Here is a 20,382-nt window from a genome sequence, read left to right as displayed (position 1 = left end):
TTAATTTTTTAGCTAGCTAACGTTAACGTGACATGTCTAAACAAAAGACCCCAAGTTAAAGCTGCTGTTAGCTGAGGTTAGATGGCTGGCTTGCTAGCTAACATGAGCTTACATGTATGAAGTGTGTGTAATGTTAGTGATATTTTCTCAGAATGCCATTTCGCATTGCTAGTTATAGCCTAATGTTAGCTAGCTAACATTGAACCTATTTGGTTAACTTTAGCTAGCTTTGACAATCGGTTTGTATGGCTAGTTAAAGCTTGCTGTTTTCTAGCCAGTTGACGTTAGATGGCTGGCTAGCTGCTAACATTACGTGTATGAACTGTGTGTAGTGATGTTATTTCAGAATGGCATTTCGCATCTATTGTATAATAATGCTAAAATATTTTTATCTGGAATTTGTCTTTCAGCATTAGGAGAACACGCCTGACTCTCTTCCACCAGTCATACAAGGAGAATGGCAGTACACACATCAAGCAGTACCAGCACTTCAGGTGGTTTACAGATTTGATGCTTTGGAGCCTGGTGATTTTGCCAAGGAGAGTTCAGACTGCCGGGACCAGGTTTTCAGCTGCTGCGCAACGCTGACATCCTTCCTCCCATAGATGGTCTGCATGTACAAGCACCACCTGGACTGGACACAGCTAGACAAACGTATCTTTTTGAGAAGATCAGGGAGTTTTGCGACAAAGAGGCTATAGACATCACATGCCCTGCACCAAAGTCAAGGTCAGGACAGAAACAGGCTCTCTCCTAACACACACGCAAAATGTTGCTGCTACAATTTTTTTTTAATTCTGCTACTCGCCACTTTACCCCTGATTGTATGCATATACAGTTGAAGTCGGAAGTTTACATATACCTTAGCCATACATTAAAACTCAGTTTTTCACAATTCCTGACATTTAATCTTGTAAAAATTCCCTGTCTTAGGCCAGTTAGGATCGCCACTTTATTTTAAGAATGTGAAATGTCAGAATAATAGTAGAGAGAATGATTTATTTCAGCTTTTACTATAATCCCGATCCATAGAGTAACAATACTAGCAATACAAACTGATTGTCATTAGCTAGCTAAAGTTAACCAAATAGGTTCAATGTTAGCTAGCAAGCCAGCCATCAAACTCCAGCTGGCTAGCTAACAGCAAGCTTTAACTTGCAATGAAAACAACTTTCTGACTAAATTAGAAATGTATAATATCTGAAACTGTAGCTAGATTCTTACCCGTATACATGGATGAAAGCTTCACGGCAGACTATAACCCCTTTTATWAAAAAAAACGCCCTGTGTCGTTTCCGTTTAGTTTGCACAGCTTGTTTGGTCTGTTGTGTTCCAATGATTTCAAAACTCGGTCAACTTCTTCCGTGACAACACTGTTGACTGCCGTTTCTTCCACATCACCGTCATCGGAAGACTCTACAATGTGTTCTTCAATGAAAATGTTTTTACCTAAATCAGGGATTTCCTCATCGTCTGATTCATTTTCAGACTCAGAGAGAGCCAACATGGTACGATCGTCCTCCAGAAAGTATTCCATCACAACTTTTTCACACTGACCTTTGTAAATAGCGCCTGATAAATTCAGGACAGCAATGTTATTGAGAGCAGTAGCAACATATTTGCAATTCTCCATGGCTAACGTTATATCTTTTGAAAAACTGCAGTAGAAAGGACTTTCTACGTATAACGAGCATCTCGTTTTATAGACACAAGAGGCTACACTGCAGATCAACCTGAAACGTATCTCTCGGCATGTCCAGCCCACTCATTATCTCTGCCAATCATGCTATCGGGAAGGTTACTGACTTTTTCTTTGGCTAAACCAACTAGGCTTGTAATTTCACAACTTTATTTGTATTTGCAGATGGCATAACAGTTTGTTATTGAGGCACATGAAAGTTCACATGTTCGAGAAGGTATTTCTGCCAAAAAACGCAATTAGTTTATTTATGTATTAGAGTACCTACGGTTTGATTATAAACATTGTTTGACTTGTTTGGAAAAGTTTATTAGTAAAGTTTGGGATTCATTTTGTARGCATTTTGATGGGAAACTGGGTGGATTATTGACTGAAGCGCGCCAGCTAAACTGAGTTTTTATGGATATAAAGAAGGACATTATCGAACAAAAGGACCATTTGTGATGTAACTGGGCCTTTTGGAGTGCCAACAGAAGAAGATCATCAAAGGTAAGGCATTTTTTATGTCGCTATTTCTGACTTTCGTGTCGCACCTGCCTGGTTGAAATATGTTTTCATGTGTTTGTATCTGGGGCGCTGTCCTCAGATAATCGCATGGTTTGCTTTCGCCGTAAAGCCTTTTTGAAATCTGACACAGCGGCTGTTATGTTAAGCTTTATTTTGATGTATTACACTTGTGATTTTATGAAAGTAAAAAAATTATAAAACTGTAGTTTGAATTTCACGCTCTGCATTTTCATCGGATGTTGGCCAGGTGGGACGCTACCGTCCCACCTGCCCATAAGAAGTTACTTTCCATGAACTGAATAAAAAGCATAAGTTTTATGTGTTTACATGGCATTTTTCAACTCTACCAATGGCTTTGTGACAGAAACTGTTGCGATAAATAGTTAACTTGCCCAATCTGGTCTTAGCGCTTGGTCTAAATAACAGTTTGCTGATAAAGTGGACAGGGTGGGTTATATGACGAGAGCAATATAATTTGTAGTTGATAATTGGCAGCCAAGCATTGATCATCATGTCACCAGCATTGTGCATGAAGGTCATCACTTAACCATCATGATATTCATTATTTTATTTTATTTGCCTTTTTATGCTTTTCCACGTTGTAGTGGTAGTACGTAGCATAGTCTATCATTGTGTGACTCCAAGTTTACTTCAATATGTTAATTATGTCAATATTTGTGCATCAAGGAGTTTCCACCGCTATTGTCGCATAGTGGTTAGAGCATTGGGCCGGTAACCAAGATGGCGTAGCAGTGTAGACGTGTATTTTTTAGTGCTCTCGTGCACATTGTATTTTTTCGTACTTCTTGTATATATWTATWWWTTTTTTTCTATCTCTTTTCGATTTTCAATTCGATTATACCTTCCGGTAACCTACCTCACCCAATGTGGTACGGAATCGCTWTCATTTTTTATCTTTGGAACACATCCACGAACCCCCAGTAGCTAACCAGCTACAAGCTACCAGCTACAAGCTACTTAGCCATTTTTAACCGATGCTAGCAGCTTTTACCGTTGGAACTGTGGAACACATTCAAGAACCCCCAGTAGCTAACCAGCTACAAGCTACCAGCTACAAGCTACTTAGCCATTTTTAACCGATGCTAGCAGCTTTTACTTTCGGCACAGACACCAGCCCTGTTATTAGCCTGGATATTACTCACCAATTTAACAGCATCGGACTGTCTCTCGACAACAACGCCGGATCCCTGCCGTAATCCCTGAGCCACTACTTCTGATCCTCACAGCTAGCCCTGCAGCTAACGCACTAGCACAGCAGTACCTACTGCCTTACAAGCTACGCATCAGTAGCAAACAACAATTACTCCAAATCACAACTCTCGTCGGCCATCCGGGCCTGGATCCTCTGTCGACACGTTCCACTCTGGTCGCAGACGAATACCCCCCGGACAGCTGACCAGCGCCGCAATCTCGGGTCTCCGTCTGTAAAGCAGACCCCCTTCGCTGAGCAGACTACACCCTCACGGGCTACTAACGCTAAAACACCCTGCGGTGCTAGCTTAGCGTCGGGACTTCCACCTGCTCCACTCTCTATGGCAGGGCTGCCACCTGGACACTAGTGAGTCACCTGTCTACATAAAGCTGCATGCTGCCGGCTGTCCATCATTTACGGTTATGTCCCATTCCTGTTAGCTTGTGTTTTAATCTGCTCGGCTCTGTGTTTTAAACTCCAGTGTCTCTGTGGTGTAGTGTAATTCCGACCTTCTGCCTAGTCCGTCGCCTATTTTTACTCTGTTGCTCCGTGTAGTTAGCGACTAGTGCTGGTGTATCCCTTCACTCTGTTTTTTAAGCCAGCTCCTCCAATTGCACGTAAGACTGCAATCTACACTTATGCTAACTGTATGTCTCTGCCAATAACACTCAATATGCCTTTGTATATATTTTTAGTATTGTTCGTTCAGGCTGCTATATCATAGTATCACTTGTTTTGGTTTGCCAATGGACCTCCGTAAGTTTCCACTCTCCGACCGTTCTGATACCTCCCTTCGTTCCCACCTCCATCAATCTTTAGTCGGTTGCTTCAGTCGGTTGACCTCACCATTGAGTCCTAGATTGTCCAGAGATATAACTCTTCGTATAAGTTTTCTGATCACCCAGCTGCCTGGGCTTTGCCTCTCCGCCTGGTAATTCCCGTGCCCCACTCTAATACCCCTGTCCTGCACTTATGCTCAGTTAAATCCTGATTTTCTTCCTAATCCACGTCTCCATTTAAATCTCTGCTTTTCCTTCTTTTTTATTTTTGTCCCCGTGGTAATCCTCTATGCGACCAGTTTTTTGATAGCTTTTGGCCTCTCTGGCATTCGCCTCATCCATACTCTTTTCCTTCTTTGGTGTTCCTCGGGTTGTGATTGTGGATAGGTGTTACAACCAAATGGCCCTGCTACTGTCTTCCAGTTCTACCTTCTCTTATATGTGTGACTTTCTGTGGATCATATAATATTGCCTTGGCTCTGTTCTATATGCATGTCACATCTAGAAGCCTCCTCCCTAAGTTTTGTGGCCTTACTCAGCGGCTTTAGCACATTCTCTGGGCCTAACCCTTCCCGCCCTCCTGCTGGATCTGGTTTGTCCCCCTTTGTTATTCGTTGCGTGTCCGTCTGGTGCTGGTAAGGCCACCATATAATAATTTCTTTGCAAGATTTCATACGTTCCAATATTTACATCTTTCGTCAAGTTCATAGTATACTTGTCAATTAGGAGGGATTGGAGTTGCTCAGATCCTACTTCGTCAGAGACTAGGCTTCTGCAAAGTTCTGTCATATTAACTTTGCACAGGTCTAGCGTCCAAACATGTTTTTCGAACTTGCTAAATTTTAAAAATTCAATCCTCTCCAGAAGTAATTTCTTCATCTGTATGTCGGTGCTCTGCTACCCTTGACCCCCCTTCCAGCTCCCCACTGTGCCCTGGCTAACGTTTTGTGCGGACATCCATCATGTGAATGATCAGGTTCCCTCGCATCCTAGCTTCAGATTTGTTCTGTTAGAGATTGTACCTATAACTGGGATATGCTTTTACATTCTGGCTCTTGTATAATGTGTTCGGCATGTCCTACATATCGTAAGCTAGATGCTTTCAATCTCAACAAATCATGTCGGACAAGGAACCTACATGGTACAATTCCTTAACTTCCGTCAGCATGGCGGCAGCTATCCCTAATGAGATTTCTATATTTTCCTGACTCAACCTGGCCATTTTCAAATCATACCGCTGCTTGTCTCCATTCAAGGTATTCTCAGCGATCCTCTAGTTTTCTTGATGCTGTATCATTGCCTGTATCCTGTCGGGTTCCGCGTGGCTCATCGCACCGTGAGCTCTTTCCGTTCCATCTTGACTTGATTCAGATATCGCTCCTTTGTTTGTAACTACTTGCTGCGGCTAGGTGCTTTCTAATCTGTACTCTGCCGGACCCTTCCCGTGGACTGGATATTGACCGCTCTGTCATGTCGTTCCATTGGCGGAGATGCGTGGTCATTCTTTCAATAAAGTTTACTTTCACCGTCACGCCATGAGTTAGTACAAGCATGGCTCCCGTTTCAAGAAAATGCCAGAACTTGTAAGAGGAACAGATTTAGCCCGTTCAGGTTCACCTCGGCGCTTCCAGACCTGACTCGCCCTCGATCAGCCAACCATCGTCTGTCGGAATCGAACTGCACGATAGCATCGAAAGGCCCCACCAGCGATATGCAACTGTTCAGGTTTTGGAGACTCAGAACTCAATATCACGAACGTTACAAGTTTTCAGTTTCAGGAAAGCGAAGGCACAACGCCGCTTCTTTCGAAGCAGAAATTTGCATCCTGTATGCTCACCTGATTCCAACAGTTGTTTTCTTGGGGAGTATCTCTGTAAATGATCCATTGTGAGAACAAGAGCACTCTCTCCCGTCTTTGTCACTCTCATCTCTTGGCAAACTTCTGAGGCTCTAGGTTAACTTACGGTTCCTACTATTTTTCGTTTTTTCTGATCTTAGCCGATAATCTCCGTTGATGATCGAAGATCATTATTCTCTAAATGCATTTTTCTATGCGCGGTTGGCCAAAGTTTTTGCCTTTGTCTCTGCTGGCTGGACTGTTCTCAACCTTTGTTTTGGCTCCAACGCAGTTTCCCCTCTTTTTCTTGTTGTTTCTCCACTCTTTTATTTTTTGTTATTTTTTGTTTGTTTTTTTTTTTCCTCTCTGTCTTTCTTCTTGTCCTTTTATTTTTTTTTTTTTACTTTTCCGCTGTTTCTGGTATACGTTTTTTTGCTTTTTCGCTCCATATCCTTGGCTCCTCCGCAGTCTGGCTCGTTTATTCTCTCTCTTGTTTTTTTTTTTTCAAATAATCCAGAGAGCAGATGGTCGCATATGAGTCTTTTTCGGGAAAACCTGGACCGAGGTATCTTAAATTCCATGTACTGGCGTATCTATATGGTCGGGTTACTTCTTCTTTTTTTCTTATGGCGCGGTTCTTTCGGAATCTTGGTTCCGCTCTAGTTTCTGCCCTATTGTGCCCCCTATACTTTTTTTCTAGCCTTCGGTGCTCTAATTATTGCTCTTTTTCTCTTTGTTCTGTTATCAGCTGAGATGCCCTATATTGGATTGGAATAGTCTGCCGCGGTTTCATAATCTTCCCTCTCTCAAGGAGGGTAGACACCCTGAGACCCAAACTGTTTACCATGACCTATCGCATTTCTGCCTGCTCTTATCTAAGGCTGCTCGAGCCCAAGTCGTAAACAATATCGATATTCCATCTGTATTGATCCATGTTGTGTCTCTCGAATTTCCCTACCTTTTGTATCCTCTCCCGATCGTCGTGCATATCCGGTTTCCCGAGCCGGTCCACATTTGGCGTCACTTCGCTACGTCTCAATAAGGTACTCAAAGATTCGTTATATTCATAATAACGGTACGATCCGACTAAAAGACAGTCACTTGTGTCTGCCTGTTTCATTCCAGAAGCTTCCTGCGCTAAAGGCTTTTCGACTCGTGCCCTCCTGTCAAATTCTACCATATCTTTATCGACCCAGATCCGAGGTCAGCCTCGGTTCTTTCTAATGACTGCCCATGGCCTGGTGTTCAGCTCAACCTTACTTCCTTTTGCAGACTGGAGGTGCAGTGGCGTATACAAATTCGGTGAAAGGCATGCTGTCCGGATACGCGCTTTTCTGCAGTCTCTATGGGGAGTATACCAGGGATTCATTCTCCGGCCGACTTGCTTCTTCTCTGTCATATACTATCTATATTGATGGTTTGCTTGCTTGCTAGCGGACGATTCCTGATGTCCACCTCTACGCACGTATCAACGACACCCATCTGTAATACTTCTGGCCTGTCGTTTTTGGCACACCTGTGATCAACAGCCTCCAACAGACGCTTTCGAATGCCATCAACCGCTATCCGGGCTCCAACGTGTCTCTTCAAAGCGTGCTATAAACCAATGCATGCTTCTTATCACGTTCAAGCCGTATCGCTGCCTCGCCCCGTCGATCCTGCCCCCGATCTTAGCATCACCCGAACCGTGGATCGTTGATCCTCCTGACTATTGATGGACATCTGTATTATACGTAGCCATACAATTTGTTTAGTGAGTCTTGCTAGTACTTGCAGAATCACTCCTTGCCATTGATCATACTATTAACAATGTCTGTTTCTTGTTATTTATTATCCGTGTACAATCTTCCAATCCAAAATCAGATCTATGAGTCGGCGTTCTATTCGCAACACGAGCCTCCTCTCCTTCACGCCGCCAAAACTCCACCCTAGTCGAAACTGAGACTATTCCTACCGATCACCGCCTGGATCATTCGAGCGATTGTCACCTACGAAAAGCGGTCTGCAATACTTCGTATGGCTCAGCAGACACTGCTCGGATGCAGTGTTATCCACAGTGGCTGCCAATCCGTTTTGTTACTAAAGCACCTTATTCGACCCACCCACTGCGACCTGTATGCCCTAGTGCGCTGGCCCTCCTACATGTTCGCCGTCAGACCCACTGGCTCCAGGTCATCTACAAGGCTATGCTAGGTAAAGTGCCCGCTTATCTCAGTTCACTGGTCACGATGGCTACACCCACCCGTAGCACGCGCTCTAGCAGGTGTATCTCACTGATCATCCCTAAAGCCAAAACCTCATTTGGACGCCTTTCCTTCCAGTTCTCTGCTGCCTGCGATGGAACGAATTGCAAAAATCTCTGAAGTTGGAGACTTTTATCTCCCTCAACAACTTTAAACATCTGTATCCGAGCAGCTAACCGACGCTGCAGCTGTACATAGTCCATCGGTATATAGCCCACCCAATTTACCTACCTCACCCTCCCCATACTGCTTTTATTTCCTTTTCTGCTTTTTTTGCACACCAGTATCTCTACTTGCACATGATCATCTGATGATTTACCACTCCACGTTTAATCTGCTAAATTGTAATTATCTGATTTTATTACCTCCTCATGCCTTTTGCACACATTGTATATAGATTCTCTTTTTTTCTTTTTTTCTACCATGTTATTGACTTGTTATTGTTTACTCCATGTGTAAACTCTGTGTTGTTGTCTGTTCACACTGCTATGCTTTATCTTGGCCAGGTCGCAGTTGCAAATGAGAACTTGTTCTCAACTAGCCTACCTGGTTAAATAAAGGTTAAATAAAAAAAAAAATAATAATAAATAAAAAAGTTGCTGGAACAAATCCCTGAGCTGACAAGGTAAAAATCTGTCATCCTGCCCCTGAACAAGTCAGTTAACTCACTGTTCCCCGGTAGGCTGTCATTGTAATAAGAATTTGTTCTTAACTGACTTGCCTAGTTAAATAAAGGTGAAATACATTTTACAGACACTAAAAGATACCACCATTATGAAATTGTGCCACTTTTTTTGGGGGGGGGGGGGATTTACTCACGTAGAAATAGTGGATGCAAATGTGATTCTTGGGCAACCAAGCAAATAAGATATTTACATTTACATTTAAGTCATTTAGCAGACGCTCTTATCCAGAGCGACTTACAAATTGGTGCATTCACCTTATGATATCCAGTGGAACAACCACTTTACAATAGTGCATCTAACTCTTTTAAGGGGGGGGGGGGGGGTTAGAAGGATTACTTTATCCTACCCTAGGTATTCCTTAAAGAGGTGGGGTTTCAGGTGTCTCCGGAAGGTGGTGATGACTCCGCTGACCTGGCGTCGTGAGGGAGTTTGTTCCACCATTGGGGTGCCAGAGCAGCGAACAGTTTTGACTGGGTGAGCGGGAACTGTACTTCCTCAGAGGTAGGAGGCGGCAGGCCAGAGGTGGATGAACGCAGTGCCCTTGTTTGGGTGTAGGGCCTGATCAGAGCCTGAAGGTACGGAGGTGCTTCCCCTCACAGCTCCGTAGGCAAGCACCATGGTCTTGTAGCGGATGCGAGCTTCAACTGGAAGCCAGTGGAGAGAGCGGGGAGCGGGGTGACGTGAGAGAACTTGGGAAGTTGAACACCAGACGGGCTGCGGCGTTCTGGATGAGTTGTAGGGGTTTAATGGCACAGGCAGGGAGCCCAGCCAACAGCGAGTTGCAGTAATCCAGACGGGAGATGACAAGTGCCTGGATTAGGACCTGCGCGCTTCCTGCTGAGGCAGGGTCGTACTCTGGAATGTTGTAGAGCATGAACCTACAGGAACGGGTCACCGCCTTGATGTTAGTTGAGAACGACAGGGTGTTGTCCAGGATCACGCAAAGGTTCTTAGCACTCTGGGAGGAGGACACAATGGAGTTGTCAACGTGATGGCGAGATCATGGAACGGGCAGTCCTTCCCCGGGAGGAAGAGCAGCTCCGTCTTGCCGAGGTTCAGCTTGAGGTGGTGATCCGTCATCCACACTGATATGTCTGCCAGACATGCAGAGATGCGATTCACCACCTGGTTATCAGAGGGGGAAAGGAGAAGATTAATTGTGTGTCGTCTGCATAGCAATGATAGGAGAGACCATGTGAGGATATGACAGAGCCAAGTGACTTGGTGTATAGCGAGAATAGGAGAGGGCCTAGAACAGAGCCCTGGGGGACACCAGTGGTGAGAGCACGTGGTGCGGAGACAGATTCTCGCCACGCCACCTGGTAGGAGCGACCTGTCAGGTAGGACGCAATCCAAGCGTGGACCTTGCCGGAGATGCCCAGCTCGAGAGGGTGGAGAGGAGGATCTGATGGTTCACATATCAAAGGCAGCCGATAGGTCTAGAAGGATGAGAGCAGAGGAGAGAGAGTTAGCTTTAGCAGTGCGGAGCGCCTCCGTGACACAGAGAAGAGAAGTCTCAGTTGAATGACTAGTCTTGAAACCTGACTGATTTGGATCAAGAAGGTCATTCTGAGAGAGATAGCAGAGAGAGCTGGCCAAGGACGGCACGTTCAAGAGTTTTGGAGAGAAAAGAAGAAGGATACTGGTCTGTAGTTATTGACATCGGAGGGATCGAGTGTAGGTTTTTTCAAGAGGGGTGCAACTCTCGCTCTCTTGAAGACGGAAGGGACGTAGCCAGCGTCAAGAATGAGTTGATGAGCGAGGTGAGGTAAGGGAGAAGGTCTCCGGAAATGGTCTGGAGAAGAGAGGAGGGGATAGGGTCAAGCGGGCAGGTTGTTGGGCGGCCGGCCGTCACAAGACGCGAGATTTCATCTGAGAAGAGGGGAAAGAGGTCAAAGCACAGGGTAGGCAGTGTGAGCAGAACCAGCGGTGTCGTTTGCACTTAGCAAACGAGGATGGATGTCGTCGACCTTCTTTTACAATGGTTGACGAAGTCATCCGCAGAGAGGGAGGAGGGGGAGGAGGGGAGAAGGATTCAGGAGGGAGGAGAAGGTGGCAAAGAGCTTCCTAGGGTTAGAGGCAGATGCTTGGAATTTAGAGTGGTAGAAATTGGCTTAGCAGCAGAAGACAGAAGAGGAGAATGTAGAGAGGAGGAGATGAAAGATGCCAGGTCCGCAAGGGAGGCGAGTTTTCCTCCATTTCCGCTCGGCTGCCCGGAGCCCTGTTCTGTGAGCTCGCAATGAAGTCGTCGAGCCACGGAGCAGGAGGGGAGGATAGGGACATAGAGAGTCAAAGGATGCAGAAAGGAGGAGAGAAGGGTTGAGGGAGCAGAATCAGGAGATACTGGGAGGTGGCGGCGCGATACCATCCGAGTAGGGGCAGTGTGGGAGTGTTGGATGAGAGCGAGAGGGAAAAGGATACAAGGTAGTGGTCGGAGACTTGGAGGGGAGTTGAATGAGATTAGTGGAAGAACAGCATCTAGTAAAGATGAGGTCAAGCGTATTGCCTGCCTTGTGAGGTGGGGGGAAGGTGAGAGGGTGGAGTGCAAAGAGGAGAGGAGTGGAAAGAAGGAGGCAGAGAGGAATGAGTCAAAGGTAGACGTGGGGAGGTTAAAGTCACCCAGAACTGTGAGAGGTGAGCCATCCTCAGGAAAGGAACTTATCAGGGCGTCAAGCTCATTGATGAACTCTCCAAGGGAACCTGGAGGGCGATAAATGATAAGGATGTTAAGCTTGAAAGGGCTGGTAACTGTGACAGCATGGAATTCAAAGGAGGCGATAGACAGATGGGTCAGGGAGAGAGAGAAATGTCCACTTGGGAGAGATGAGGATCCCAGTGCACACCCCGCTGACAGAGCTCTCGGGGGTGCGAGAACACATGGGCAGACGAGGAGAGAGCAGTAGGAGTAGCAGTGTTATCATTGGTAATCCATGTTTCCGTCAGTGCCAAGAAGTCGAGGGACTGGAGGGAAGCATAGCTGAGATGAACCTGCTTGTTGGCCGCAGATCGGCAGTTCCAGAGGCTGCCTGAGACCGTGAACTCCAAATGGGTCGTGCGCGCTGGTACCACCAGGTTAGAGTAGCAGCGGCCACGCGGTGTGAAGCGTTTGTATGGTCTGTGCAGAGAGGAGAGAACAGGGAGTAGAAGACACATAGTTGACAGGCTACAGAAGAGGCTACGCTAATGCAAGGAGAGATTGGAATGACAAGTGGACTACACGTCTCGAATGTTCAGAAAGTTAAGCTTACGTTGCAAAAAATCTTATTGACTAAAATGATATAGTACTGCTGGCTGGTGAAATAGGCTAGCTAGCAGTGGCTGCGTTGTTGACTTTGTTTGAAAGTGTAGCTGGCTAGGTACCTCGACAATTACTCTAGACTACACAATTATCTTGGATACAAAGACGGCTATGTAGCCAGCTAAGATCAAACAAATCAAACTGTTGTACTGTAATGAATGAAATGTAATACTACCTGTGGAGCGAGCGGAATGCAACTACTCGCTCCAACCCGGAAGTGCGTATCGTAGAGGGAGGCAATAGAAGTGTTGTTTCTTGTATTATTGTCTTTTGTGTCTTTAGAGGACTGCTTCACCTTATGTCCCCTTTCCCTTTTCTTCTGTCCTTATTTGTGTCCCCTTTGTCCCTTCTTTGTGTCCTGCGCTTCCTCGTCGTACTGCCAACTAGACACTCCTTGTTAGCTAGCTAGCTTCTTCCAGGAATGTCCCTAGCAACTGCCTAGCAACAGGTAAACAACTTAGCTAGCTAAGAAAACGGTATAATTTTATGAAAAATTGTTACTTTTTCAAAAGCCTTTCTTATTTGTTAGCTGCTTGTTTGGTCTCCTATTCAGTTTGCAGTTTTCTTTTGATTTTTTTRCGATGTACTTTACTCTAAAAAAACATTTAAATTTCAATATTTGTAGGAGCTCATCTTTTCAGCTGCTGCTGCTTAATTTGGAACAGTTGAAAAAAAAGTTGATATACTCTGCATCTTTGGAGCAGAAGCTAAAATATGTATCCACGTTCAAGAGAGCAGTTTCATTGAATACATCCATATTATATAATAAGGAATGACAGTGTCCTGAGTCAAAACAATCTCCAGCACCAGGGGTCTACTGAGCTAACATGGAATTGTTTTAAGGTGGTCATACCATGAATCATTTAGCTTTTAGGTATAAAAATATGTACAAAATTATTTGATAAAGTATTTAATTTGGCCTTTACTACTATAGCCCATAGAAACACATTGAATAACACATTCATAAATGGAAAAAAAGACAATCAAAAAATGTATCATAAGGAATAAGGATTTGAAGTGTCTGTCCAATATCTAGGAGTTATATAGGAAAGCTCAGGAAATATTTGTGTTTTTTTGGACATTTAACCCCTTATTTTTGTTGGCACAAAACTACTGCCATACTTCCATTAATTTACATGGGTTACATTCAGACGAGTCCCGTGACACTTGTGGATGTCGTAGAGCAAAACGGACARTACAGACCGTTCGGAAGCTACAGGAGTTTTCTTGAGAAGTTCGGCCATCTTTCACCGCAGATGCAAAAGGCCGACGTAGGCAGATACGGTGGATTGAGACCAGTGGAGGCTCCTCTGAGGAGGATGGGGAGGACCATCCTCATCAGTGAATTTCAGACACATCTTTATACATGAAAAAAGTTATCCTTTTCAGATAAAACTATACAAAATATATTCACGTCACCAAATCATTTATTAGTACACACTGTTTTGCAATGAAGGTCTACAGTAGCCTCAGTAGCACTCTGTAGGGTAGCACCACGGTGTAGCTGGAGGACAGCTAGCTTCTGTCCTCCTCTGGATACATTGACTTCAATACATAACCTAGGAGGATCATGGTTCTCACCCCCTTCCATAGACTTACACCGTAATTATGACAACTTCCGGAGGACGTCCTCCAACCTATCAGAGCTCTTGCAGCATGCACTGACATGTTGTCCACCCAATCGAATAATCAGAGAATTAATCTAGTACTGAAAGCATAAGCTACAGCTAGCTAGCACTGCAGTGCATAAAATGTGGTGAGTAGTTGACTCAAAAAGAGAGAAAGACAATAGTTGAACAGTTTTGAACAAATCCATGTATTCCAGAATGAAAGGAGTAGAGAGAGAGAGAGAGCTAGCTATATTTCGTAATATACATTTTTTCACTTACTTAGCTAGAGTCTAACGCAGCTAGTTAGTTAAGCCTACTCAAACACCCGGGTCAAACAGAGAAGGATGCTATATTAGATAGCTGGATATGGCTATCCAATACTGGAACTCTTACAAGTCAAGGTAAGCTTTTGGTTTTATAATWTTTTTTGCCACCGAGGCCCGCCGGTGTAACTGCTAAACTGCTTGCTGCTGATTGTACACTGTACTGTATGATTGTAGCGGGTTTACTAACATGTTAGTTCRAGTAGCTATGTTGACTATGATGTGATAACATTATAGGCTGTGAAAAAAATATATCTCTCGCTTAAACTGAAGGATTTTAATGGAGATGTGTTTAATTATGTTACTTAGATTGACACACGAGTGAGTCAATAGAATCTTAAGGATTAAAATGTTTTAACTTTTGATGGCGTCATCGGGTAGAACTTTTGAACTTTATATATGTTTCTACAAAATGTAGAAATGTGCCGTTTTCACGAATGTTGACACTGGTATTGTGCTGAAAATGAGGTTGAAAAATTATGGAGTTGCCCTTTAAGCCTAACGTCAGAAACTGCAGTGTATGAACACAAGATAGTGTCCTTGTGGTTCAGTGGTGGTACCTACTGGAGGATTGTGACCGTCCGTTCATGAAGATGTTGAGGAACCTCTTAGAYAAGTGCAGGTTCGCCTCTGGGGTGGAGTCCTCTGACAGACAGGCGGTGGCTTCTCTCCTCACCATTCCCACTCTCGCTCTCTCCTCCTCGTCCTCTTTCTCTTCTTCTTCTTCCTCTTCCTCCTCCTCCCCTATGGCCGACTCATACGGAGACGAGACGCAGTTGTTGTAGACGGTCGCAGAGTCGCTGTCGTCGCTGTKACATTGGTAACACTGCCGCAGACTCACCAGTTCGAGCTGCGCGTGCTCGTCCACGACGAGTGTGTACTTCACAGAGTCGTAAGACAGACCACTTGCTTCCGAGCTCATCAAAGTCCTCGGGGGGGCACCACAGCCGCCACGTCCCAAATACCGCCTGCCTCCCACATCCCTTACCCTCTTATCCTCAGCCTCAGCCTCACCCTCTCCCCCAAATGTCTCATCCTCGGCATCTATATACTCCACCCCTGCTCCTGCTCTCACCACCGCCCCTGCTGCTCCTTCCCTCAGGCTGAGGTTCAGGGCTAAGGCTGGGGGTTCCCTGGGGGGGGRGGTAGAGGGAGGGGTGAGGAGAGCCTCCACACAGGAGGCGTAGGAGGGAGTGGGCACATACACCTCGACCTCCTCACAAATGGAGGGGTTGGTCCGGTCGGGCAGAGGCTGGTAAGGGGGCYGGCCCTCGGTGTCAGAGCTGATTGACATGCGTCCGTGCTCTGGCTGCTGGGACAGGAATGGGCGGTCCTGCTCGGAACGGTGCACGGGAGTCAGGTAGATCTCCTCGGTGGGTTCTAGGCATACGTCTGTGTGATAGCGAARCTTCTCTCTGTGAGTCCCCCCCTCGCCCTTCCCTAGGGGGCCCAGAGGWGCGGGTGTGTAGTTTTGGGGAGGCGGGGGTGCTGGGGGCTTCTCCTGCAGTTRGGAGCGTGTCCCCGCTGTGGAACTGTGGGTGTGTCCAAAGGTGTGTTTGTGTCTGCAGGGAGCGTCAGTGGATGTGCCCCGGTCCTTGGTCTGCGTCCCACATCCCTGCTGCAGCTTGTCCTCGTCGCTCAGACAGCTGTGCTCATGGGGAGAGGTCAGCCCACCTGGGGGAAAGACACAGACCCAAGCTTATGCAGACACACAGACATTCATACAAGACACAGGCATACAGACATGCAGGTGCACAGACAGACGCAAGCAAACATGCAAACATACATACACAGACACACATGTACACATTAACACAGAAAATACACAAACACACACAAGGGCACATAGCACATAGATAAAAACCCAGATGGAAACATATGCAGCAGTTCACATACAGTACACATGGACAACACACACACAACATACAGATCAACAGCAACATGGACAGACAAACACACACAATATCTGAAATGTCTAGTTGGTTAGGTAACACTGGGATCCATGCTAATTCCCCATTACTCATCATATTCAGTGGGCAGCAAATAGAATGTGATTGACCTAGTATGTCATAATCCACTGTCAAAAACCATTAGAGCCTAGCTATTCACCATGCTGTCACTGCTATCAGAGGACACTAATACACACTTTGAGAGKAATGTATAAAAAGCTTTTCATAAATGAATTCATAATTACAACCATTACTAATGATTGGGGGTGGGAAGCAATGAACAGAGACAGATATTGTCARTATAAGGAGACAAATGCATCCCAGAGTGTATGTAGTTGGCCAATATAGATGATTTTTACCAGGAAGTGCCATTGGAATGGAGAAATATATTTTCAAGAGATATCTGATCAAGAAAACTGCAATATAAAGCACTAAACCAAATTGGGACGAGTGGACCTAAAGCAMATATGGTTATATATTAGAGAGACAGATGTAACTTCAAAATAATGTGTGTACTCGCCCTATGTGTTCCAAGGATAGAAAGTAAACCATTTTTTATTTAATTCTGTTATCCTTTCTTTCCATAGACATTTAGTGACAGCTAGGCTAATAGAAGCTTAAAAGTTGTGCAGCATCGATCATCTTTTTAACATCTGAATCGGCGGTGCTAGTCTGTAACTCAACACACTCGCTGCTAGTTTTACATATAGTTCAGAGAGGCCATTCTATGACCTGTAGTAGCCCTGGGCTGGGAGCCACAGCAGACTGTTCAATATGGCTAGCCTAGACTACACTGGCATTGTCATTGACGCTAATGAGCCACTGAAAGTCATCCAAAATGATTTTGGACAAATTTACAATGGATAATAGGAAATATGTATATCGTTTTAGTGGCAGTAGTTGATTCTGCAGTCAATGCTGTGTTGCCTAATTATATCTACTAAATCAATCAGCATAATCAGCAACCCCCTAAAAGATTAAACAGGTGGAATGAGCCAGCAGTCTCCTGTAAAGCAGCTCACCTGTTTTGAGGGGGGAGGATGAGCGCGAGACCTTCTCCTGCCAGCTGTACTTCTTACCAAATGAGTTGTTGTTTAATGTGTCCTGAGAGGGGGAAAAAGAGATCAAATTCAAGAGAGAATGTTAAAAAAAAGACGGAGAGATGAAGCGAGAGAGAATGACACAGGAAAAAAGTGAGAGAGATTTGGATGCACAAAGTCAATGTGCACAATCTCTTTCTCTCTCACTCACTCTCTTTCATACACACAAAGCTTTTATTCTGTTGAATGACCAGGGATTATTTTGTCTGCGCTCCATGGTGTGCATTTAAAGGGACCCATAGTCCCTTTTCCAAGCTTGTGAAACACACCCACACTCACAGAGAGGGATTGTTTTTAAAAGCCTGGGGGCTGATACTGTAGGATGGGGGCCAACAGCTCCCCTGTCATACATGCAGAACCCACAGTCATCTCACTTCTCTGGTTTGGGGTAGAATGTTCTGTCTCTGTCTCTGTCTCTGACTTTGTCTCTTTCTCAATTCAATTCAAAGGGTTTTATTGCCATGGAAAACATATGTTTGTCACACCCTGATCAGTTTCACCTGTCCTCGTTATTGTCTCCACCCCCTCCAGGTGTCGCTTGTTTTCCCCAGTGTATTTATCCCTGTCTCTCTGTGCCAGTTCGTCTTGTATGTTTTCCAAGTCGACCAGCGTTTTTCCCGTTCTCCTGCATTTTGCTATTCTCCTTTTTCTAGTCCTCCCGGTTTTGACCCTTGCCTATTTTTGGACTTTGTACCCGCCTGCCTGACCATTTTGCCTGCCTTGACCATGAGCCTGTCTGCCACACTGTTCTWCCTGGACTCTGATCTGGTTTTTAATAAACATTGTAAGACTCCAACCATCTGCCTCCTGTATCTGCATTTGGGTCTCAACTTGTGTCTTGATAATGTTTACATTGCCAAAGCCAGTGAAATAGATTAACAAAAGTAAGTAATCAAAAATAAACATTACTCACAAAASTTCCAAAGGAATAGACATTTCAAATGTCACATTATGGCTATATATAGAAAGATTATTGGAATCCGTGTGTWGCCGGACATGTAGGATGCCTGACAATAGTGAAGGTGAACAGGTGTGGTCATGGGTCAGGTGATTGAGAGGAATGGAGGAGACTGAGTGCAACATCGGGAAGCAAGTTCAGGGAGGGAATAATTTAATWAATAAATTAAAACAATACATAAACGAACAACGCACAGACATGAAACAGAAACAATGACGCCTGGGTAAGGAACCAAAGGGAGTGAGATATATATATATACAGTATATAGGGCAGGTAATCAAGGAGGTGTTGGAGTCCAGGTGAGTGTCATAATGCGCGTAACGATGGTGACCGGTGTGCGTCATAACGAGCAGTCTGGTGACCTAGAGGCCAGAGAGGGAGCACACGTGACAGTACCCCCTCCCCGACATGCGGCTCTAGCCGCAGGACGCCGACCAAGATGATGATCAGGACCAGACCGTCACCTCTGCTAAGGTGCGGGAACCTGTCGATCCAGCTGAGGTGCGGGAGCATGGCGACCTAGAGCGCCGGAGAGAGAGCACACGTGACAGTACCCCCCCGCCCCACCCCCCGTGCGTTTGGCTCCAGCCGCAGGACACAACCACAGGGACGATCCCGGGGATCAGGAGCAGACCGGTCGCCTCCGCAAAGGCACAGAAACCTGACAAACCGGCTGAGGTGTGAGAGCCTGATGAGACCTCCCAGGTTGCCTCGGTCAAGGCACGGGAACCTGTTCACCCAGTTGGAGCATGGGAGCCTGTCGAACCCAGCTGAGGCATTGGAGCCTGTCGAACCCAGCTGAGGCATGGGAGCCTGTCGAACCCAGCTGAGGCATGGAAGCCTATGGAAACCTGTCGAGCCAGCTAAGGCAGGGGAACCCATCGAACCCGCCGAGGCATGGGAATCTGACAAACCGACTGAGGCCTCCCAGGTAGCTCCGGTTCTGACACCCGGACCCAACATCACCTCCAAAACAAAAATATAAAACACTCCCTTCCAGTGCATCCTGGGATATCAGCTGGCCCTGGCACCGTGGACCCCGAGCCAGACCAAAGCCCCTGCGGGGGACGAGTGGTTCCGGRGCAGAGGAAGTTTTGAATGCTGCCCACATGATGCTCCAGCAGAAATAAACCAAATATTTAAAACTCCTTGCACACAGAATACCCAGCTGGTGATTACTGAGTAGGAGCAAGTGGACTGTCACCGCAGTGAGGCTCCCATGTTCCTTCCTGGTGATCGCGTCTTCCATTCCACCAAGCAACCTCCTGCTCCGCCTGTCTTGCCGGAAGCTAAGCCCCCAGTTTGTGGGGCCCTTCAAGGTCCTCTGGAGGGTCAACAAAGTAACATATCGGTTACAACTCCCCACCAACTACTGGATCTCACCTTCTTTTCATGTTTCCCTCCTAGGTCCCTATTGGACTCCCAACGTCCTGGGGGTCGGCTTCAGTACCTGGTGGACTGGGAGGGGCATGGTCCAGAGGAGCACTGTTGTGTCCCGGTGGCCGACATCTTGGACCCCAACATCTTCCGGGATTTCCATCTCCTCGCCCTCAGTGCCGTACTCCTGGCCGGCGTCGTCCTGCAGCTGGAGCCGRGAGTCAGGATGGGTGGGTACTGTCACGSGTACTCCCGCTCCCCATCTGAGGCGCTCAACATTGCTGGACTACTAACTACTGGTCCGGGCACCATCATATGTGCACCTGCTCCCCATCATTATGCACACCTGGTCCTCATCATCATCACCTTGATTACTCTCCCTTTATTTAGCCCTCAGTAGCCTCAGTCATCAGGTAGTATTGGTGTTGTTATTTAAGTTCAGTACGCTTCTCCTGTTTTGTTTATCTAACTTGTTCATGTTTATTAAACTCACCTTCTGCACCTGCTTCCTYACTCCAAGCGTATACGTTAAATCAATAATGAAATCTGAAAATACTCTGGATACATTCAGTAACATAATAAGAATATTAATTTACATTTTGGAGTAGGTGCAAGATAAAAGATGTACCGTTTGAGTTGGAGGTCTAACAAGTGGCCACACACCTCTCCAAACCGTGCACAGTTCCTAAGTAATTTAAAAGCACTTTTATAACAAAGAAATAAAAAAAGATTTGCTCTCCTAGCTTTACCATTGAGGATCTGAAGCAAGTACACTTGTATTGTTTTTGTTTGGAACACAGTCC

At 45.7% G+C, this 20,382-nt stretch overlaps 1 protein-coding gene across 1 annotated transcript in view; it reads right to left on the bottom strand.

Annotated features, from left to right (window-relative positions):
• The window catches only part of LOC112080729 (C-Jun-amino-terminal kinase-interacting protein 1-like), a 74,616-nt gene that overhangs the window by 31,033 nt on the left and 23,201 nt on the right, over positions 1 to 20,382 (bottom strand). Inside the window, exons 4-5 of the mRNA XM_070442674.1 lie at positions 17,167 to 17,248; positions 14,760 to 15,869 (exon numbers count right to left, since the gene is read on the bottom strand). Coding sequence (XP_070298775.1) covers positions 14,760 to 15,869; positions 17,167 to 17,248 — 1,192 coding nt within the window. The remainder of the gene's footprint in view (positions 1 to 14,759; positions 15,870 to 17,166; positions 17,249 to 20,382) is intronic.

The sequence above is a fragment of the Salvelinus sp. IW2-2015 genome, unplaced genomic scaffold, assembly GCF_002910315.2.
Source record: "Salvelinus sp. IW2-2015 unplaced genomic scaffold, ASM291031v2 Un_scaffold16461, whole genome shotgun sequence".
Classification (NCBI taxonomy): domain Eukaryota; kingdom Metazoa; phylum Chordata; class Actinopteri; order Salmoniformes; family Salmonidae; genus Salvelinus; species Salvelinus sp. IW2-2015.
Note: the sequence above shows the minus strand (reverse complement) of the source record. Positions and strands in the feature narration are given on the sequence as shown.